This window comes from Ptiloglossa arizonensis, chromosome 4, assembly GCF_051014685.1.
Source record: "Ptiloglossa arizonensis isolate GNS036 chromosome 4, iyPtiAriz1_principal, whole genome shotgun sequence".
Classification (NCBI taxonomy): Eukaryota; Metazoa; Arthropoda; class Insecta; order Hymenoptera; family Colletidae; genus Ptiloglossa; species Ptiloglossa arizonensis.
The window spans coordinates 8176929-8200876 of record NC_135051.1 but is presented as its reverse complement, the minus strand read 5'-3'; the positions used below and the strand labels follow the sequence as shown (position 1 = coordinate 8200876).

Sequence of the window (23948 nt, the reverse complement as noted above, 5' to 3'; positions counted from 1 at the left end):
AATAATCGATGAATGAACACTACGGGTTACAAGCAAATTTGCAAACATATTGTACAATGATATTATTTGTCCTTTCGTTAAGATAGAGGATGTTGAGGAACTGTCTCCCGTCGTCTTTCTATAAACTACAAACGTTGCACACTATCAACGTACGAACCGTTTACTTATTTAAAAAAAAAAAAAAAAAAAAAAAAAAACCATCGCGTGGACCGAACGATGCACAACAATCCTATCGTCAAAATTCCCCAGCGATATCGCTCTGACTCTCCAGGAATCGTCTCGCGTTACCCCAATTTGAAAAGAGAATTTTGAACGAGGTAATGCGCGAAACATTATTTCTCCGTGAAACGCAAGAACAGGTACGTCAAGAATGTAGGACAGAGGCAAACGAGACCTAAACGAGCCAACTTGATATTTCACACGAAATGTATCGAGAGAAGATGTAACCAACCGATTAAAACGATCGAGTTGAGTCACGAATGCTATCCCCCCCCCCCCCCAAAAAAAAACAAATGAATCAATCAGTCATCATTGCTTCCAATTTCGGAGGTATACCTAACGAATTCGTTGTCAGGTTGGGAACACCTACAAAGGATGGCCACTGAAAGACCGACTGATTCGACAAAATCACAACTAGTTCGTTTGCAAAAAAATTGACAATGTTAAATGTCTTTCTCGCAAATTTAGCGAACATTGAGAAAGTAACGGAACGTGAAACAATTCAGTTCATATAGATTGGGTTAATTTGTCGGTTAACGTTTCCCAGAACAGTTTTCTTAAAATTTGATAAAGAACGAAAAGAAAATAGTCTTTCAATGGGCAGCCAACGTTATCGATTTTTCATCGCACGATTTTCGTCGAAATGGTAAAAGGCACTGTCCAACAGTCGAAAAACCCTCTTGCGTACGCGAAGTTCTCCATACTCCGTACCTTTTACCATCTCGATTATGTATACCGATGTGCGATACACCTAAAGTCGATCGCACGTTCCTACTTTATTTCGTGACATTCCTCGCGAACACGAAGTGCGAACCGTCCCGTAACCGTCGTCGCTGCGCGACAAACTCACGTTTCCCGAGTATTCGTGTCTCGTGTGTTCGTAGGGCGTGAAGCCAAAGCGGAGGACGTGCGTGCGCGCGCCGATTCTCTGCGCAAGTGTGTGCGCGCGCCGATTCTCTGCGCATGTACGAGCCAGTCGTATGTAGCGACGTCACACGGCGGTGTCGAAGCGTTCTTCTATCGCGCGCGACAATAATAGTAACAGCTCACTTCTTGTACTTCTTCTTGGAAACAATAGAGAAGAAAGCAAAAGAGAGCCGATCGAATTTGAGTGTTTGGTCACCGTGGGCATACAAACGCGAAAAGAATTCGCTCGGGAGGTAACCTATCGCGCGCGGTCAATATTACCGTGCAACACCAAATATTGTCAATAACGCTTCGGTACAACGCGCGTGGGCACTGTTGCGCGATGTTATATCTCGATCCGCTGTGAATTTTCGTGCCACTCGCGTCGCTCGAAGCGAATCGAGGAGAAAAATTGGAAATATTGTTCTATTGGGTTGGGTTGTTCCATTGCAGGTCATTTCGTTTTTTTTTACGGTGAAAACGAAACACGATTTTTTTCGACTGTACAAACGTTTATACACGTTATACGAAAAAACGAAATGACTTTCCAAACGACCCAATAATAACATTGATCGCGCGTGGTTACTTCGAACCAGCTCTCACGAAAGCGATATCGGAAAGTTTGCGACACCGCTTTCGAGATACCTCGCGCAGCCGAAAAACAGCGAAGATACTCTCGCCGCGATTCGTATCGATGTATGTTACGAACAGTTCCGCGACGAAACGTGAAACTGTTTCATCGAGAACGAACAATCACGATCGATAGGACACACACCGCTCGAGAGAAGGAATTTTAATCCCCGCGCACAAACCCGCCGATTGAGATAACGGGGTTTTGTTCGCGGACGATAAACGAAAAATAATAAACGTAGCCTTAAAGTAAGCGTGTACACGGTCAACCTATTGAGTTACGAACGATCGATAAAGTCGAAACCGAAAAGTCACTTCGCTACGCGAGTCGAAAGTGGCGAGATTAAACTATCGCGCGCGGTTTAATCATCGGTCAATTTGTCGTGCAAAGGGCGCGACATCCAAAGAGAAATGTTCCATAGGCGTGGTAACCGATACCAATTTACGAGACGATAATGACCGAAGCAGGATTAGCACGAGCGAAATACAGTGTTGCGTAATTTCTGCCCTCGTTATGGCATTATCGTGACTTGTGCGAAGGAAAGAGAGAGACGGTAGTTAGCACCGGTCGGATAGTCGAAAGGTGGTCCCTTTTCTTCTTTCCTTTTTTTTTATTCGTTCTCAATCGCGCGTTCTCAATCGTACGTGTACACGTCGATGACGATCGAGGTAAACTTTACCGCGACACTCGGGGAAAAGCATTCCCATGGTGGCTCTGTTGCGAGACTGTTAGACGTTGCAAACGTCGCGCGGTGCCTAAACTTTCACGCGGAATAACAACGCGGTCTCACGCCCCGGTGAAACGCGTTCAAGAAGAGTACAGCTGCACCGACATTTTCACGCCCCCGTTGACCTCCGTAACAACGAACGATCGTGACTGTCGTCTCGCTCGGAGCGACTCGCGCGCACATTTTTCTCTCCGGTCCCCTGGGGGCCAAGTTGCTTGCTTTTTCTTAGAGTAGCTTATTCGATAAAATAAAGAACACACTCGAGTCCGCCCTGCTCCGTGAGGGGAACTTATTCGCAAAGAAGCAACGAGTGGTAAATTCGTGCAAGTTCGTACGACGTCGAGAGAGAATCGAGAATAGAGAGAAATTAGAGCGAAGAGTAGAAAAACAAAAAGAGTGGGGGAGGAGGAACGAGAGAGTTCGGATGAATGAGAACGGACGAGACCAGCGAGAGGTTTGGTCGACTCAAAGGTGGAGAAAAAAAAACTTATCTTGACGGACGTCCTCGGCTTTGGCAGCCAAGTTCCAGGAAAGAGGAACAGGAAGAGGGGGAAGACGACGCACGGCGATCTCCAAATTGGCGGCTGAGGGAAGCATGGAATTAACCATCCGATGATCTTGGCGCGCTCTGCAAATCTTGTCGCACGGCTACTGGTGTGTGTATGTGTGTGTATGTATGTATGTGTATATATACATATATATATATACACACACTCTGTATGCGTTCCTGCACGTTGTAATCTGAAACGAGAGAAACGAGAACTGTACAAGCTGTTCGTTCGAATAATGAATTGTTTAATAGCTCGAACGCAACGAAGGACACACGCGGCTACCAAGTGCAACAACGCGGTCGTTATCTTAACGCTATCATTTTTTTTTTTTATTCGTCTCTTTTATCCAGTTTTTCGTATCGGCTTGCACGTGGCCCGCGAACACGTATTACTGCATTTATCGAAATCGTACGATTCGTTTTTAAGCGTTTCGTTCGCTCGTTATTGCACCAATATTTATAATTACGTCTTCGTCATGGTAAAGGTTGGTTGATTTATCGGTGACGGTAATATTCAGGTTATATGTATTATCGCGTTGCGGAGTTATGCCTTTTATCGTATCTGTGTACGGAATTATACTTTTACCAGTTTAGTGTCCATATATTAGGTCGTACGGAAAGTCGTTTCGTTTTTTTTTCTTTTTTTTTTTTTTGCGAAAATGAAACACGATTTTTTTAGAGCGTGTAAACATTTTATTAAATTATATATTCTCCCTTTTGGAAAACGAAATTACTTTACGAACAACTTAATATGTAAGTCATACTTCGTCGATAAATCACGAATTGATATTTTTGATCGATCAAAACTTTCACGGGTGAATTTTCTTAGACCATGGATTTATATCGTTAATTTGTTCACAATGGAATTATTTCCACTGCGATGACACAACGTACCCAGGAAATGATTAACGTTGGTCATTTACATCGATTCACGGTAATGTATTGGGTTGTTCGGAAAGTCATTTCGTTTTCCAAAATGGGGAATATATAATTTAATAGAATGTTTATAAACTCTAAAAAGAATCGTGTTTCATTTTCACCAAAAAAAAAGAACGAAATGACTTTCCCCGAACAACCCAAATTTATTAAACTCCTATGATAGTCGAGTCAAATATTATTTTTAAATATATGGGAGATTCTTTAGTAATGCGAGAGGATGAAAGAGATTACGTGTTGTTCGGAGAGAATCCGAAGTGTTTGGAATAGACGAGCAAAGTGTGAAAGAAGAGCGTTTGGACAGTCTTGAGTTTTTAGTCTTTGATAGTCATTGAGAGTTCTTCTTGGAAAAACGCGTTGCGTCGCGTAAAGAAGGAACAGCGTAGTCAGCGTAGTAGTCAGCGTAGTCAGCGTAGTAATCAGTGTAGTAAGCGTAGTAATCAGCGTAGTAAGCGTAGTCAGCGTAGTACTCAGCGTACTTAGCGTAGTAAGCTTAGTTAGTGTACTCAGCGTACTCAACGTACTCAGGGTATTCAATGTACTCAGCGTAGTGAGCTTAGTTAGCGTACTCAGCGTACTTAGCGTAGTCATTGATTGTGTGATTTGTTGATAATATTTCATTCCTACTGCAACATTATTCGACACACGTGTATTCTCGAGCTGTATTCACCCTTGCATTATAACCATCGCTAACTTATTGAATAAAATTCCTCCAGTAATCGCGTGTATTGGAAAAGAAACGTCCATTGTGTATCCGTCCCGGTCGATTCGAATTCGAAAGCGTGCGTGCGAATTCGAATTTCGCGGGAACGTTGGCGTGCGCAGGAATCGATAGTTTCGAAAGTACGGATGCAGTAAGGGACAGCTCGGTTGAGGTGTTGGGTGTCGAGATTACCCGGTCGGCCCACACGTCTAGACGTTTTAAAGTTTTTACAGTGCTCGCGAGGCGTGGTATGGCATGACTGCAACGCGGCACCATGCGATATTATACGATCCTGTGCCACCACTTTTCACAACCACGCCTCGACCGGTACTATATGTGCGAGTATACACAAGTGTCGTTACATTGTATGGAAGACAATCTCACCGGGAAGTTCGGTTCCCCATAGGACGCAAACAACTAACGAAGAAACGGACAGGGACGTGGAATTTCAGTATTATGGGTATTCGTAAGCCCTGTGTGAAGTTCGAACCGCTATAAATACACAAGACGAAGCAAATCTCAACGATGACAACGATGGTTCACGCGTTCCTATACATCGCGTCGATTCGAGCGTTACAACAGACGAAGTAACAAGTTCCGAGCGTTTTTTCTCTTCATTTCGACGATGAAATTAACCAAATTAGAATTTTCGGATTTAGATCAAATATACATCGTTTTGTTCGTTAACTTTTGTCCATTTAGTCCAGCTTTCAATGATTATTTGCTTTTCGATTTACCATTCGGAGCTACTCCTCGACACGTGGTGCACGATTATTATTATTTATACAGATATTAGACGAAGTAAAAAGTTCTGAGCGTTTTTCTCTTCTGCTTCGCTTTTTCCCCTTGGTCGCAGTGCTACTGAACAATGTATCGAATTTTCTCTCTTTTTACCTCCATTTTGGACTGCTCTAACACGCAAGTGGATCCACTGAATATAAAACTGATCAGAGAACTTTTTTTAAAGCCTTCAAAACAAGTTTTCAAAAAAACTTTTTTACGTCGCCTTCAGGTAACAATATAGAACCTCAAGATGCACCGTGTACATCGTGAGGTACGGCTCGTTAACGAAAAAACGCTCAAAACTTGTTACTTTGATCATTAATTCACCGTTTGTACAGTCGGCGTTGAAACTTTCGGCGTGTGCAATCTTTCCACATGTAGACTGTAGTACGTGGACGTTTTCGCGGGTAGTCGAATAACCAAGGAAAAAACCTTCAAAACATTTCACTCCATCCGTAAATTTTCTATTTCTCGCGAAGAAAAAATTCAACGATCGTCGACAGATCGAGAGACGCTTCGATCGGTTCGTTACTTGAGCTCGATCGTACATTGACAATGCACTTTTTAAATCGTTACGGTGAATCGAATAATTATTCATCGCGGATAAACAGATTCTCCACAGCTGTCGCCGCGTTCCTCTTATCGATCAACGCGCAACGATCGAAACGTAACAATTTATCAATCCGTCACCTGTTACAGCTTCCAAAGCGTAAAGCTACTTTACGCTCCGCGTAAGAAGTGACGCGGGAACGTAAGCCGATTTGACAATATCGCGATGTAGGTTAATGCGTGAGGATCACCGAATTCTACGTGTCTTCTCGTTGGTCCACCGGCCAAATCGAATTGGGAGCACCGCGTTTGTTTAGATCGAGAAGTCCACGCTTCGTTGGAGAGGGGGGATCGTATGAATCAGGGAAGTATTTTCAACGTTTGAAACACGTTAAGCTAATAAGTGCGCACAATGTATTCGCGCACGTCGTTCTACTGGCAGTAGGCCAAGGATCATTCTTTCGACCATGAAATCGTTCGTGATCTATAAAGTGTTCAAGGCACTTTCAAATTATCGTCGCGGTTAAAATATAATATTTAGAAGGTCTGTCGCGGATCGGGCTCGCGTACGATCTCAAGAGACACGACACATCGTCCAGGAGACACTTGCATTCTTTTTTTCGAAGATATTCGAAAAACGTTCCGTTTCGTCAAGGGCGAGACCAAACGGTGACCCGTTTCGCGTTCGATTTCTCGTCGAAGTCGAATTGAAAAATTTTCAAGCCCTCGAACGAATTGAAAAATTCGATCGATCGGTTCCGCGTGACCTGGAACAAGCTCGTTCGCGCTCGACGTACACGTCGGTACGAATTTACGGCGTAAAGGCGCTTTCACACCTACTTAAATTGTGTACACCCCGATCGAATGCAGCAATTAGAATTCCTGGTCGTAGCGAGTCGAATCGATCACGACCGTATACGATCAAGGGGAAAGGCGGTTCAAGCTGGGGCGTTCTCGATACGAAATGTACAGGATAGATTCGAAAATTGTATCGACATTTTAAGGGGAAATATTGTCAATATTCAAGTCATTAATTCGATAGAAATATTAAGTTGTTCGTAAAGTGATTTCGTTTTCCAAAATGGAGAATACATAATTTAGTAAAATGTTTGTACGTTTCAAAAAAAATTGTGTCTCATTTTCACAGAAAAAAAAAAACGAAATGACTTTCCGAACAACCGAATATCTTGTCACGGGGTGGTGTAATAATCTTTAGTTAAGGCGATTAGAGTCAGGCGTTTCAACCTGGGCGTTCTCGATACGAAGTATACAGGATAGATTCGAAAATTGTATCGCCATTTTAAGGGAAAATATAATTTTAGAATTCTATTAAAACTGTATGAATTTTCCAATCGTTGAAATTGAGTATTCAGCGCGGTGGAAAAAGTTTCGAGTAGATATTCGCTAGTTAAGGGATCGTTCAAGTTGACTTCGAATACAAAAGTTAATTAACAGCCTTGAATGTTTATATACAATGCAAGTGAGAAGCTAGTTGAAGAAAAGAAACGGAGATAATAGAATAATAGAAAGAGAAATAATAGAATTTTAGGATTTTATTAAAACTCTAGGAATTTTCCAGTCGTTAAAATTGAGTATTCAGCACAATCGAAAAAGTTTCGAGTTGATTTCGAATATAAATGCTAATTAACAGCCTTGAACGTTGATATACAATGCAAGTGAGAAGCTAACTGAAGAAAAGAAACGGAGAAGAAAAGAGACGAGGATGAAGGAATGAATGTATGTTGTCACGGCGTGGTAACAACCTTTAGTTAAGGCGATTAGAGTCAGGCGACTCGCCGGTCGGTGGTGTTATCGTCGCGGCACAGCAGATTGTTATTTATAGAGAGAAAGTACACGTCGCATGCAGGCTTCGCATGGAAAGATGCCGGCGTGCCAGATCCTCCCGAGTTTTTGAGGCAATTTCGGCTCTAGAGAGCCCGTAGGCCTCCCATAAAAATGGCGTCGCGACGCGAATCGCAAAATCGCTTCGGCCTCGAGCATCGGTGATCTTGTAATTTAACAACTTGTACGCTACACAAGAACTACGTCCCCCTCGAAACCCCCCTCATCGGTCCCCTCTCCTCCCTTCCTTCGCATTACGTGTAAGGACAGGTCCGTAAAAAGATGGTATCTCGTGATCGCAAGTGAGTCGAGTACACGTATGTTGGTCACCTATGAACGATGTAAAACCACCGGTGAATTTTTCTTTTATTACCTAACATTTACGTGCTCTCGAGTACGGACAAATGGTTCTGAAGACGAAGTAAGAACGAAAGCTTCGCTACTCTGAAGCAACTTGTTTTCTTGATCAGTAAATCAACGATCTTAAAATTGAATATTCGCTTCTTCTGCTGTGACCTCAATACTTGTTTGTTTAATCAAATAATATCTAGAAATCTAGATCGTTTTCTCCCCTGTATATCACCCAAGAGGTCCCTGTGTATCTATTCATTATCTATTCAAGGATTTGTTAACAAGAAAAAGCCAATCACCAGTTACCAACTAACCATTTACGTGGTCTCAAATATATAATAGATAAATGGTTCAAAAGACGAAAGCTTCGCTACTCTGAAGCAACTTGTTTTCTAGATCCGTAAATCAACGATCTTAAAATTGAATATTGGCTTCTTCGACCTCAATACTCGTTTGTTTAATCAACTAGAAAAAAAAATAGACGATCCGTAATCTTGAAAATCAATCTAGATCGTTTTCTCCCCTGTATATCACCCAAGAGGTCCCCGGTGTATCTACCCGGTGATCCATTCAAGGATTTGTTAACAAGAAAACCGCTCAAGCGTCGGCGATAAAACGTCAGTAATTCTCGTAACGATTTCAGGGTGATCGTTATCTCCGTGGTGTCGAACACGATCAACTTACCATAAAAGTAACGCGACCGTTGCCTCTCCTCTCCTATCCGCGCCGCGCTGATCGACCTTCAATCGTGTCTTTCCGTTCCGCGCGATCGTGTCGTCCTCCCGATTTCAACTGGATCGTTGTCGTCGCCCATCGCTTCCCATTTTTCGTTAACGTTTCCTTCGCCGCTCCCCTGTTCCCGACGCCGGTCATGACACACGCTTCATACGACCGTGTCCCCCCCGTGTGCCTTCCGGTGTGACGTCTCGTCCCGCGTGATCTACGCCTCGACAATGAACCAAATAAACTGGAAGGATTCGTACGACTTCGTACATCGTTTTACGAGGTCTCCGGAAGATTCACCAATACGGGGCGTCGTTCGCGAGATGCTGCCAAGAGGCGAACTCGCTCCACGTGCGCATGTTCGCTCTAGTCGCGTCCGTGATCCTCGGTATACCGTCTCGTATCCCGTTGCTCGTGAAACCGTCACACGTGGTCGTCAGGATGTCGTAGCGCTTGGCCGGTGCCCGAGGCTGCAACAGAAAACGACGTACGCTTATTTAAACAACCGTGGGATCATCGACAGAACAAATACAGGAGAACTGGTGCGATCGTTCGAGGAGTGACAAGTGTCCTCGAGCTAGCTTAAAAGTATTCGGCTCTCGCGGTTGAACGTTTGCGTCGTTGAATTGTGTATCCGTTTGGAAAAGGTTTCCAAGTAGCCAAACAGTGAACCTCGACGAAACGAACGCGGAAGGGACCGTGTATGTTCTCGGGTACCTGATGATGAAACTGTCCGAGCAGTTGGAGATCTTTGAAACCCTTTCCAAAATCGCTGCTGCGGAGTGTCTTCGTCCTAGCGTACACACCTCTAGTTTCTTGCGCACGATGAAGTTCTTCCCATCGTTGTTGTCCCAGAATTCTTTGCCGTTTGTCCGGTAACGCACGCAGAACTCGACCACGTTCGATTTAAGCGGCAGGGTCAAACGGAAACGGAACGTGTCGTATAGTATTAGGGCCGGTGCGCCCGGTTGCTCGACGTAGGTGCAATGGACGTCCTCGTGGGTCTTCCACGAGTCGTTGCTCGCCCTGACCACTACCTCCTTGTCGTAGGCTAAATTCCGCACCTTGACGGTACCAACCAGACAATGCTCCGTTTCCCTAACTATCACGTTCTCCAAGCTGACGTTCTCCTGGTCGAGTTTACGACGAAAGGCGAGGTAATCGCTAGCCGGTTGGGGGAAAGTCACTTGCCAGGGAGACGCAACCTCGACGGGTTCATCGTTGTCTATTTTCGAATGGAGAAGCCTTCCCGTTAATCCGGCCAGGTACGCCGTGCTCCAAAGCGGCGGCACGTTGCTCGGCTCGGACATCACGTGAACCTGTCGAAAGGTAAAACAGGACAAGTGGAGATCGTGTTTCAGACTTTATTACCAATTGCACCATGCGACGGGAGTCTTTCGAATATCGAGTATGTATGGTGTTATTAAATCAAGTGTGAAATTACATTCACCGTCGGCGCAATGAACACCGGCTTGCTGGAAAGATTCCGGCCAAATGGAAACAGAAATAACGATTTTAGTTGCTCGACTGAATATTTAACGGGGAAATTCTATAAATATAGAAGAGGGAAATATTTAACGTTTATGGCTTTCCATGACGTTGTTACCCAAGGTTAGGTTCAGACACTGCTGGAAGAGAGTTGGAGAGTATAATAAAAGAATAAATGTATAATTGACGGATGAAAAGGGAGATATGAAATTATCGAAAAGAGAACTTATTTAGAAGATTCGATACCAATATGCATTCGTTTCGAACGAATAGTTTCGTTCTGTTTTTGAATCGTAGAATAGTAAAAACGAAACAGTTATACTCTGTCGTTAACTTTGTTTGTTTCTATTAGTTTCAGTTGGTCTTTTGTAAAATAAACAAATCTATAATTGACAGAAGAAGAGAAAGATATGAAATTATTTGTAAGATTCGATGGATACAAATCTGTATCCAATCGGACCACATCTGAATCCAATATGTATTCGTTTCGTGTACATCCATGCTTGTAAACTGAATAGTTTCGTTCTATTTTGAATCGTAGAATAGTAAAAAACGAAACAATTATACTCTGTCGTTAACTTTATTTGTTTCTATTAGTTTCTTCGGTTTGATTACGTCTGCCGAGTGGTTATAATTATTGCTAATGCTTTCCAACCGATCGTAATTTCCCTATAACGTACTTTGTAATAAAGTACTTGAAACGTTCATTAGTAACAAGCTCCTTGGAGGGAGATTATCGTTTAACAAAAATCGAACGAAAAGTCGAAGCAATGCGCATGTGTGTGCGCGCGCTGCCCGCAGAGGCTAACGCGAAACGTTATTTTATTTCTCCCCTCTCCCTCCCTGTAGCAGGGGGGATTATGGATGAATTATGTACCTGAGTGAGGGGCCGACCACGGTCGTCGGCGAACACCACCCTTTTTTTCTGTTTGTTGTTGCCATCGTTGCTGTTCCGTATACTGTCTATGGCCAGAGATCCAGACGAAAGACATGGTCTTATCCTGGGTGGCACCGATCTGCTGGTGATCGACGGTGCCGCTACCACCAGGGGACTGTACAGGAGTGGACTGTACACTGGAGGACTATGCCCCAGAAGCAGTTCAGCAGGCATCGCTATGGAACACATTTAAATCTGAAAAAAGAATCCAATTTTATTTCCATTATTACGTATATGCTTCGATCAATTTAACTTCTAATGTTCGAACATGAGTTGTTCGGGAAGTCATCTCGTTTTTCAAAATGGAGAATATATAATTTAAGTAAAACGTTTGTACACTGTACAAAAATTGTGTTTCATTTTCACCAAAAAAAAAAACGAAATTACTTTACGAACAACCTAATATTTGTCGAAAGAGTTCCAATAATTTAACATCTAACAATCAAACGTGTATTTATCGAAAGAATATAGTTCGATTAATTTAACATCTAACGTTAAAAAAAGAATAGTTTGATTAATTTAACAATTAAGATTCAAACATGTATTTATCGAAAGAATACAGTTCGATTGATTTAACATCTAACAATCAAACATATATTTATCGAAAGAAAAAAAAATCCGCACTCGACTCTCCCGACATTTGAACAACGAATTTTTTGGCTCACGAGAGCGAACACTTCACCATCCGAGCTATTTGCACTATCGACGTATCGATCTAACGACCAATGATGAAAATATTTCCGAGAGCGATTGTTCGAGAATGTTCCGAGATTCGTGCATCGCGAAATTCCCTCTATCCACGAATTGGGTAACTTCTTGACGATTTCGTGCTTTCGAAATTGAAATTTGCATCGCTTGGACGATCCAGTGCCAAAATCTTTAATAACTACGAACGTACGGCGCGTAGATTGCCAAAAACCTCGTCGACGGAATTACGCGTCGGATCACGTGAATCGACTAACCTGAGCTCAATCACACGGTCAATATTTACGGATGCGACAAACGCACGGAAATGTACAAGCCAAAAGGGACGTAAATCCATTTGTACGTTTGAATGAAATTTTATCTCTAGGTAGACAGATTGCAGAATAAGCTGACTCAGTGTGTTGACCGACTTATGAACATAAGTAGTCAGGTTTTTTTTCCGAGTAAACAAAACTGGAAACTCGTACCCGTTAAAGGTGCAATGACTTCCAGACATTAGAATACGTTCATGAATTGCGAAAACATGAATTATTCCCTGCGAGAGAATTAATATTAATATTTTCAAATGGTTGAACAGGGATCACATTTGTCTACGGAATGATTCTCGAGTAGCTAAAATAGCTTCGTTTAAAAATAAAGGACGTAAACAATATAAATTCCGTTCCTCGGTTTATAAATTGACACGTAATAGCGTTCTCTCTAATTTTATCGCTTTAATAGTCTACTAATTGTTCGCCCTTATATAAAACACTCTACAGTTATAAAAAAACTATTTTTCTAACACTGATCTTCGACAACAGTTTGAAATAAATTCTTATCGTATTTAATTCTAAATTATATTGGCTCGTACGAAAAGTCATTTCGTTTTCCAAAATGGAGAATATATAATTTAATAAAATGTTTGTACACTCTAAAAAAATCAAATTCATATTGGGTTGTTCGGAAAGACATTTCGTTTTCCAAAATGGAGAATATATAATTTAATAAAATGTTTGTACACTCTAAAAAAATCAAATTCATATTGGGTTGTTCGGAAAGACATTTCGTTTTCCAAAATGGAGAATATATAATTTAATAATAATTTAATTTGGTGTTTCGTTTTCACCAAAAAAAAACGAAATGACTTTCCGAACAACCTAATAATATCAACCTAATAAACAATTCCTAACGGCTACTTTTTGTCGTTCGTTGATACAGACTTACGTTCGTCGATCAATCACGTGTAAAGTATGAAACGTCTCCTTAATGATAATACTGTTTCTCGAACAACGGACGTGCACAATACTAAAATGTAACCACAATCCTCGTTTACCGGCCGATTGTTAATTATTCGATGCGTTCACTAATTTAATTGTTTACTGCTCGGAGGATAAGACACGACGTAGATCTTGTACAACTCTATCACGGTAGAGGTATTTTGCGCGTCGGGATAGGTGCGTGTAGTCATGTTACTCCGGGAGTGGAATTACGACTCTTAAGTGTGGCAATAATCTCTTCTCTCGTCCCTCGAGACTTGTTCGAAAACCAGACTTGACATGTACCAGACCGGAACCAAACAAGCATGCGTACATGAGTAAGAATCAACCGGTATCATGAATCGGATGTTTCGAGTTTCAAGCTACTTGAATCGCCGCGAACGACCATTTCTATTCAACATGACACTCCTTCGAATTATCAACAACAGACGAGAAGAAGAATAGGATTACCATGGGCCCTAAAAAAAACAAACTAAACAGATGTTGCGCCACCGATCGATTCCCGTGGGCACACATTTATCAAACACTTTCATCCAATTTCGAAGATTACCCATGATAGGGCGCCACTTGTTTTAAGGGAATTACGCATCGTCGATAATATGCGAATATAGTCTCGTGAAGACGCGACGAAAGAATTGGTCGTTACGAATCGTTGTATCGAAAGAAAGAAGAAAAAGAAAAGAAGGTACAGAACGTTAAATAAATCCGGCTGAAAGAAGCATTTCACTGGAAAATCGAAGTACACATTATGCATAACATTGTCCTCGGGTGTCGTGATTAACTAAGGGTAGAGGTCAAAACGAGCACTCAAGTATTATTTATCGTTACGCGAACAAGACCCCAAGGTCAAACTGTTTGGACTGCTAAAACAAGAGCAAAATAAAAGAACATTACTTATCGCGCATTTTCTGCATAGTCTTTGGCGACACTTTCGACTCATGGCTCTCCCGTGTTGTGCGTGTAAAAATTGCGTTGGTTGTGTAATTTCAATTTTTGCCTGTCTCTTTCTTATCTCGATGAGAATTCGTCTCGTTAACTTCTTAACCCGCGGACAACAAAAACAACAACAGTCACAGTACTGTCCCCGAATGAATTTTCCGTTTGTTATTGAGTGTCAAACTTCTGCATATTCTTGCGCAATAATTGTTTTTCAACTGATAAACGATTAATTAAAGAAAAAGGTTGCAGCTGCGTACGAAAGAGTGCAGTAGATCGCTAACAAATCAAGCTACAATGACGATGACAACGATTGAATTGAAATCGACCTTTATACAGGGCGAGCATAGGTTACGTTTACATTAGATTGAAAATTTTCCTCTCTCTTAAATCTATGTATGCATACACGTATCATATTCCCGTTCATCTATCTTCTTTTGAATTCTGATAAATTTGATCATTCTCACGTGGTCGGGCGATGAATCACACAAACAACGAAATAAGATTCTCGCCCCCAATCTTCAATAATCTCGAAGGAGAGTATTCGTAACACGTTGTACGAGATATATTCTGAATAGTACACGTTCGATCGCACCTTTATCGAGAATTATAATGAATTGTTCCCACCCACTGCTCTATTTACCGACGCGATTCACGTGATCTCGGAATATATCGGTATCAGTTCTACGACGTAGAAATCTTTATCCTAGCTGATAAACTAACCCTCGTCGTCCGTTCTCGATCTACCGTGTTGTCGTTGATTCCGTTCACAAAACGGACGAACGAACGGGCAGCTTCGAAACGGTTGTGTTTCTGTGGATTTACAATATAACCTCGTCCGTTCGTACGGGAAGAATCTGTAAAACTTATGCGAGATGGGCGACACGCTACGTCGTGGAATACCAACAATGCAAATGCATGTTTGTGTGTTCGTCAGCTTACAGAGGGCAGTGTTCACGGTCACGGAAAAGAATTGTCGCGCGGAATAAGTCGTGGGACCTCGAAAAAGTATTGCGTGAGAGACTTATCGAATGACGTAACAATCGTAAAAAAATAACTCGCATTATTTGGGACATACCGTGCGTTGAATAAAATACGCGAAATACGAGAGAGAGAGAGAGAGAGAGAGAGAGAACGCGTTGTACGTCCCGATGACGAAAAAATTGTCTATTATTGCCGGAGAAGACCAGACACTGATTGATAAAGAATACCCGCGCCGTGGAGATAATCTTCAGTCACGCTCGCTGCAATGCACCGGTTCGTCGTGATATTTCATAACTTGCCGGCAGATTACTCGGTACAAATATGTGTTATATTATAACTATCGTGAATCACGGTGAACGGGACACCACGACGACGACCGTGATAACACTGAACCGTCTCTCCCGATCCAGACGAAACATCTCGATTTGACTATTTCTCACGCGTTCCAAGTTTTTCATTCGCCCGACGATAACTCCTCCGTATCATTCATAAACGTTCACGTACGATTTTACGCGGACCAGTAATTTCGTGCGAAAAGTCGAACGATGTTATAGGCAAATTACAAACAGTGGAACCAGTCCCGACGACAGATGGGTATTATGAAAAAAGCATGTTCGTGTTTTATGACTCGTGAGAGAAAATTGCGCAGCCGTCATGCTATCTCGAACATGCGCAGGTTAAAATTAGCACGACGCATCTTCTAAGCGCTGCGTAAACCTAGACACGTTACGCCCTTGGAATCAGTCCAATTGTCTGACTTCTAAGGTAGATACATGTGTATACGCAAACCGTTCTCCTCGTCGAAAATCGAAAGAGCAACACCGTCACGGCCACACTTTCGTTAAGAAAAAAAAGCATCTTTGTTGTTTCTTCGATACAGAGTCTATCGACCCTGCGCCGAGTACATTGTACGATTCGTATAGCCAAAACAATAGAGTACAGTTCCGTGAAATCTATATAGACACGAGATGAGACACACGTGTACCGTGTAAAATGTCGCTTGCTTATGGCGTCTTACTCGCTAAACCGAATGCTTAGGATGGATCCAGACTCGAGTCCAGTCATCTAAAGTAATAATTTCTATTTGTGAAACGCGTGCATTTGCTCGTGAGCTGCACTTTGTCACAAGAGTAACGTAAATAAGCAGAACTATATGGCTTCAGGTATTTCAAAAATAAAAATTGACGATTGGGAATTGGAAAATTTTAATTACAAATAATGTAACAATATACATGTGTACACTTATACCGACTATTTTCGTATTTTATTTAGGTTCAATTCGTTTGGCTGAAATTTAAACGCATCTTCAGATTTCATTCTCGATTGTCCGTTTTCTTTTAGTAACGGTATATTTCGTTTAATATTTTTAAATAATTCATGCACGGTGTCCCATATCGTCGCATACCCGGTTTACAATTTTAAACGCATGTGTGGACTACATACAGTATACTTGGTCGTACAACGATGAATAAAATATTATTAACGTTATAATTTTTGCCCGCTGACGATACTGTACTATATAAAAATTCATCGGGAGAAATAAAAACGAAGCACACAGTAAAATGGACACGTTCTCGGCCCAAGAGTATCGTATGATAAAATATTATTTTTAATCCGCGTTGAAAGCGATTACAAGAAATTTATATTGAACGGTTCTTATCTAGCAACCGTCGCGGCAAAAAGTAGCATATTTCAATGCGAGCGTTTCAATTATAATGAAATTCTCTTCTATTGTTATTAATTGCTATCAATCGACTCCGATAACGAGGGGTCGCGGGTTATTGGGAGTCACGTGCGGAATTAGACTACAACTAAACTGCGATAATGCGAGAAAATATAGCGGCAGTCCTTGACTTATCATAGGCGACAGAAATTTCGCAAAATTATACAGCCGGAAATATTATCGACCGATACCGCGACCAACGATAAATTTCCCCACGGGACGAGTAATTAACAGTTAATTACTTAATTAACGGATCGTCGTGGAAAGAACTGTGAAAAAAAAAACATTTCGATAAGTTTGTAATTGGAAAATTACACGTGACTTTTATACCGAACCGCGATACTGAATCGTATATACGGGAATAAATATATATACATATGCATCGAATAGAAAATACAGCACGGCGTTGGTTATCAATTTGTAGTAGACGTTGCTCGACGATAATAAACTATTAACAATTTATTAGGGTGAATTTCGATGCACTCGTGTGCGGTGTCATTGGTTGCTACGTTACACTTTCATCGTCGTTTGTATTCAATTGGATGCACACTTTGTGTGTGTGTGTGTGTGTGTGTCCAGGGTCTCGCGTGTATCTATTTAAACACTTTAACTCTACATTATTTTTGCCCAATCTGAACACGGTTCGTCCATTCAGTCAGAAATAAAATTTAACAGAAAACCATGTTTTATTGGATAATTCCAATAAAATGTTTTACTATGTTGGATGTACTTTCATGTGGAAAATTTACTTAAAAACGTTTTAGAAATTCACAGATATAATAATAATAAAAAAGAAAAAGAAATGTCCCACCAATGTATGAACGATTGTGTTCTCGCGAAACAAACAATAGATATTTCAAAAGTTTCGAATAATATGAATGCGACTGATCGTGTTCAATGTCGAACAGGACAGGCGACAATGTACGTACGTACATGTACGTGTATCGTATACGTGTGTCTTTAAATTGACGCGACATGGCGCAGAAATAATATTTGTTTTCTCTACGCCGCGTGTATCTTTTACGGAGATCGGTGAGAAAGCGCAATTATTTTGTAAAAGAACGTCAAACTTGTGTCGAAACGTTAAAGTCGTGTGGGGTGGTTATTTAACGAAAGTCGAGTAGCAAATAATAGTAGAGTGCCAGGGAATACGTCTCACAAAATACGCTCAGCGGTCAACGTGTTGACGAAATGATACCGATAATAACAAATACGTGTATAAATTATAACCGTCGACGAAACACGTCGTCGCTTGCGTTCCTTCTCTTTTTAGAATATCGATACGAATTATGTAAACTGCGTTGTTATGCAATCGATCGATAACGGGCCCGAATGCGTAAAAATATACGTAACGAAAGATATTACGAAGATAGAACGGGTAGGGGATTATAAACATACATATTTGGAGACCTTACTGACTCGACGAATGACTCGTTGAAACCTTTGATGAGCATGCCTGACCTATGATAATCACAACGCGAGACTTCAGTAAATAGTAGCAGATTTATTCCGAATCGATTATAATTCCAAAGACATTAATTTTCATTATCGTATTTTATGTTGTCTGTTATCTAATATTATGCGAACGAGGACTTTGTATCAATAATATTGAATTCTTTTTTTTCTTTTTTTTTTTTTGTCAACGCGAGTGCCTTTGTATTTAGAAGAGATTAAGCAATCGGCAAACTACCAGAGAATATTTGTTCCTTTATTTATTTTGTACACAGAAATTGACGGAGTTGTTTGCTCAGCGAAATGTAAACATTTGATCAAAAGAAAAGACTCCACTACCGACAAAATCTTCGCAACCGGTTTACCTTTACGAGACGCGAGAGAAAAAAAGAGCGACAGGCGCCGTATAAATAGTAGAGAGAAACCGGTTAGCGAAATTTGAATATTTTCTTTTTATAGCGCGAATTTCTATCGCGCGACGGCAACACATCATTAAGAACAGCCTTGGCGAATATGTGTTAATGCTCCATCCTTGGTGAGATTTTTATTTAGACGAACGCGATATCGCCAGTCAGGAAGTACGGACGTACAAGATAATAAAATGATACTATTGTGTTAATACAATGAAGGGAGAAAAAGAAAGAAAAAAAAAAAATAATAATAATAATAAGTCTCGACACGGGTTTCTCACTCGGACCTTCTCGTAAAACTCATGAAAACTTTCCCTGTGTCGTTCGTGCATCGACTGCTGCGACACAAGACCACGAGCCGAACACATGTCTCTCTGAATAATTCTAAAATTTTATCGGACGATTCACGATTGGCACTAGTGTCATTAGAGCCAATACACCAATCGTAACAGTTCTCAAACCGGTATTTTTCAGTGACCGAAGGCGCCACTGAGGTCGGATCCTCAGCTCTTATCGCGTCGCGTTTCTGGTTCGAAGCAGCCCGATAACCGACATATCCTTGCCGACATTACACCCTCGAGCGCGGAATCTTACCGGACAAAGTTTAATCGCCGAAACCATAAAGAAGACGCAACACGTCGCGTAGATCGCGCGAGATGCGTTTGTGTAACCGATAAAGGGAAAAGTGTCTCGAGATTAAAACGATTTCGACGCTAATGATGTTCGACAACGTCAGGCAAGAGACACTTTATCTAGGGTGAATTAAATTTTGTTCTAATTATTATTACATATTTTTTTAATCACGTTTCTCTTTTTATTTGAAACATCGCCTCTCCGATTATCAATGACACATACGTACTACGCTGTTCGGACAGATAATCACGTGATTGAGATCTTTTCCAAACATAAATAGTTTTGATCGTCTTCTTGATCATCGATAACTGTTCGATCTTATCGACCGAAATAAAGACTACATTTGACCGCTTGATTGATTTCACCGCGCTTCCAGAGTGCAGGACAATCTGTGTTCGTGTTCTCCTTCCGATCGATAATCGGAGGACACGATGTTTAAGATAAGAGAAAATACGTCTTGATTAATACGCACGAGGCAATACATGTAATTCTATATTTACGCATCTGATAATGATAGACTGCGTGTTTAGAATATAATTATTCCAAGACACATTCAGACCTTTGCATGGATAATGATAGCCTCTTGACTTTCGCTGATTTGTATGTAGAACAATAATGCTAGGAGACGCCGATACACAAATATACAAAGCTAGATAATTCGCACATCGTGTCGTGTATCGTAAATAATTTAATACGTGTCTCGTACTCTATATAGTAGATCGTTTCAATTATTCCAATTTATTTTTTTTTCTACGCTTTGTAATTTTATTATATGTGTATATATGTATAATTACCTGTGATCGCGTACAGAAATGGATAAAGAGGCGTTCCTATTAGTGCGAAGATTAAAATTATAAGGCTTGGGGGCAGCACTGATCTACCTCATTCAGAAAAATGCATTCCATTAGCATGCTTTAAATAAATTCCAGACAATAAGAAATACCGTATTTGTAGGTGTGACATAATATCATCCATGAATCACATGTAAACGTGATTCCCCAAATTAAGTAGTGGACACTTTTTAAGTAGGCAACTTTTATGTAAGTACGAATAGGGTGACAAACTCTATCGTACGACATTTACCGCCGCTACTTCCCTTGTCACTTATCGAGCGTAGCATCAATCTTCTTTTACTTCCAGAAATGCTGTTATCGATCGCGACAAGAATTTACCATAAATTATGATTCGACATAGAAACTCTATCAACGTTAACTTCGACATAACCTTACTCAGATTTATTATTTTTATGCACAACTTTTAAAAATGTCCGTAGGGGGTCCATGCAGCGTGTCCCTAAACCGATGCCTCATTCCAATGATTTTCTCTGCGCTTTCTCCGGAAGTGCATATGTACAGGGCGTGCGTGGGAATTATATGTGCAAACAATTCATCTTATGTCTTGTCGACTGTCTCCAAGTAGGCGTCCGTGAGAGACGAGTGACCGGGAAACATGCGTACTTGTGCGGGGGCACGAGAGCACGCGGCACGCGTACTTAAAAACGAACAAAATGCATTTTAAGAGAGCAGTCAAGCCGGTTACGAGAAGAAATCTGCTGCTAACAAGCTTGGAACACGATTCATGGGAGACACTGGGTAATGTTATTTTACATTCTCAGTACGTTTGATTGAATTCGTTCGAAACGAAGATGTACTTTTTCATTGATAGGTTAGAATGAGCTATAAATAATCGGGCAACTTGAAGTGTTATAAATCTTTTACAGTTACTCAGAAGTTTTTATACAGTGGCGTTATGCTACTATCGTTTTTACGAGTATAGCGAGTAACGCGAGTACAGTAATGACGGTACAGTTTCATGTATTTAACTTTGGAAGATGTAAGTAAGTTAGACTTCTATCTATCTATAATTATTTACGACTTCTCTTATTTATTTTTGTGACTTGCGCAAACCAATTAAAATGTTTTATTACACTCGGTTTTATTATACTGTAAAGTAGGTTATAAATTGACTCGATCGTGATAAAGTTGCGATATTTTAAATATTAACACGTTCAATCTTCAAGACGGTACTATGATGAGGATGTAATAAATTGCATAGTTCACATTTTGTTTAAAAAATAAAATGATAAACTATAACTAATTAAGAAATAAAACGTTAGTAAGTACATACTTTTTAATATTTTTCGTCTGGACCGCAAAAAGTAATCAATTTTAGGTAGCATGCGTTAAAAATTCAAGAAACAAATCACTACCAATATTTATTTATTATTTCCGTTCTGTCAGAAACCAGTTAATCAGTCCCTCGTCGCGTCATTAAAAACGTCGGAGATTATAACAATAACGCTACTAACAATGTTCTTCCCGCCCATAACGTCTAATCGGTCAAGCTTATTTTCTTTTTTTTTCCACGATAAAAGCGCATTTCTCTGAAATGCAAATAGCCATGCAAGTCTTTCTGGAGCTTTCGTTTCGCTCGTACAATCCTTTCTCGTTTTTCTCAACGATTATCTCATACACGTGTTTCGTGGGGAGCGTGCACGCGCGTGCTGTTCTTATTGTCTCTATCTAATAACGAATGGATAAATTCAGACCAACAATCACGATACATTATACGATAACATATTACGATAAATGGCGATTCCTTTCTATATGACACTCATGACATTCCTCGCAAACGTTATCTCAAAGTTTGTTTGTAAACAAAGGGGACTGCTTTGCGTGGACGATAATACACACTACCAACTGGACTATAAATGAACTTTATCTTAAGTTATAGCTGCATAGTGCTGCAATGGATAACCAATTGTGTAATCCTACACGTTTGTGTTACATAAGAAATTGTTGCGGATGCGCGACGGATGCTTTCATGGTCGCGTGCACAGATTCCGATGTAAATCGATCTATCATGAACTTTGCGCAGACGAAATTCCCGAATATTTAAAACAATGCAAAGTAGTCGAAAATAACTAGATACTCGATACCATTGTACGTTACGAAGCTGATATTATCCCGTCGCGAAACAACGATTCAATCGGTAACAAGTTTCCACGAAATAAATAAGCAAAATAAAGCAATAGTTACTCACGTATTTGTTTGATTCGAGAACTGTTCCACCAAGAAGTGGACGAAACTGAAGAACCAGATTTTTTCTTCGTACAGGATTAATGTAGGGCTTTCTGCTATTCGCGTCTTCTCTGCTTTTCTTCCAACACACACAAATCTCGAATGCGTCTTCTCAACCTTCGTTTACTTTAGTCTGGACTTCGTCAGTAAATTAATATCATCGATTCTTAACGTGATAGAAGATAATTTCCAAAGGAACTTTTGAGAATAGTTGAACACATCGCGATACGTCAGGAGATTTTCTTGTTAACTATTTAACAGTAATTTTCTCGTACGAACACCGCGAAAAATCGGATACACTATGCAACAAACGAATCAGATCGTAAAGTATTGACGTATAAACGAGGGAACGGATGGACGATTTTCACGTGGCAAACATGACGCAGTGCATTGCTGAAGTCGATTTCTGAATATCACAAATCTTGGCTCATTCCTTTTGCTTCATTATTATGACACTTACAGACTATTACCGTGGACGTTTTTCTGTTGGACGCAAGAGAGGTTTATGAGATACCCCTATTGTTGGTCGTCAGCGCGAATCACGCGTTCTGACCTCCTACTCGTTCAGACTGCGTCTGAAAGCACCGGCGTTAAGTGTCATCCGACCATACGTCGCCGACAAGCCGGTATCCCGAAACGCGCACGCGCCACCTCAGTCTCATGCGCTTCACGTGATTCCGTCAGATCAACGAATCAGAAAGCTCCGGGTCCACGTGCTCGCATTCTTACACGGTGCTGGCGACAGACTCGATTCATAGGCCAGAAGTTAATAGGAACCAAGAAAAGAATAAGACAACCGATTGTCGGGTAACACCGGTTTTTACCTCAACTTTTACAGTAAATCCTCCCCAGACATTTTCCTAAAAATAAAATTCTGTACGTCAATAACGGCATGTTTAAATTTACGGACGCAAAAACGTACAATAACTTCTCGACGGCAAGTTTCCAAAACTGAACTTTCAAACGGGTCATTTATAAAATGCATATAGTTAACATACAATTGGGATTTTATCAAAAATTTGAATCGTAAATTTGAAAATAACGCAATGTATGGTAACATATCTTTAAATTCGAATGTACAGTTAAAGGTGAAATTTATATAAAGAATGTTTATGTAGCAGAACGTGGGATGATTATGTTACATAGGAAAGTGTAAGATAAAAGTATGATAAATATTACAAGGCTGGTATAAAATAGTACGCGTTATTTATTTTCAAGTAAGCCTCCCTGTTGTATAATGTAAAACCGGTAACTATTTGATCGCCATAGTTTAATTTTAAAGATGTCCTTTCTGACCATAGGGTGTTGTGTACAATAGCGAGGGATCATAAAATGAATCAGAGGGATTTGTTCAAGCAACCCAGAGGGTAATTTACATTATTTGTCATTAAGGGGCTTTATGCGTTTCGATAAATATGAATGTA

General features: G+C 40.7%; 1 protein-coding gene and 1 long non-coding RNA gene across 9 annotated transcripts in view; one reads left to right on the top strand and one right to left on the bottom strand.

Moving 5' to 3' along the window:
- LOC143145579 (uncharacterized) overlaps positions 1 to 23948 on the top strand; it is a 36078-nt gene that overhangs the window by 8450 nt on the left and 3680 nt on the right. The gene's annotated exons all lie outside the window — the stretch shown is intronic.
- Positions 509 to 23098, bottom strand: Gbs-70e (Glycogen binding subunit 70E). 7 transcript variants are annotated; one of them, XM_076309083.1, is made up of 5 exons: positions 22487 to 23097; positions 11286 to 11540; positions 9727 to 10239; positions 8882 to 9390; positions 509 to 3224 (listed from the first exon to the last, which is right to left on the bottom strand). In XM_076309083.1, exons 2-4 carry the CDS (start codon positions 11532 to 11534, stop codon positions 9217 to 9219), a joined length of 936 nt encoding a protein of 311 aa, XP_076165198.1. In that variant the 5' UTR covers positions 11535 to 11540; positions 22487 to 23097; the 3' UTR covers positions 509 to 3224; positions 8882 to 9216. The 7 variants fall into 7 exon arrangements, with proteins under 7 accessions (XP_076165198.1, XP_076165203.1, XP_076165204.1 ...); XM_076309088.1 differs by having other exon boundaries at positions 22985 to 23085; XM_076309089.1 differs by lacking the exon at positions 22487 to 23097 and adding an exon at positions 13254 to 13271.

Coding starts and splice junctions, on each gene's coding strand:
- Gbs-70e (XM_076309083.1), bottom strand. CDS start 11,534: ATGTGTTCCATAGCGATGCCTGCTGAACTGCTTCTGGGGCATAGTCCT. Junction 10,240..11,285: donor GTGGTCGGCCCCTCACTCAG/GTACATAATTCA, acceptor ACCTTTCGACAG/GTTCACGTGATGTCCGAGCC. Junction 9,391..9,726: donor TCGTGCGCAAGAAACTAGAG/GTGTGTACGCTA, acceptor TTTCTGTTGCAG/CCTCGGGCACCGGCCAAGCG.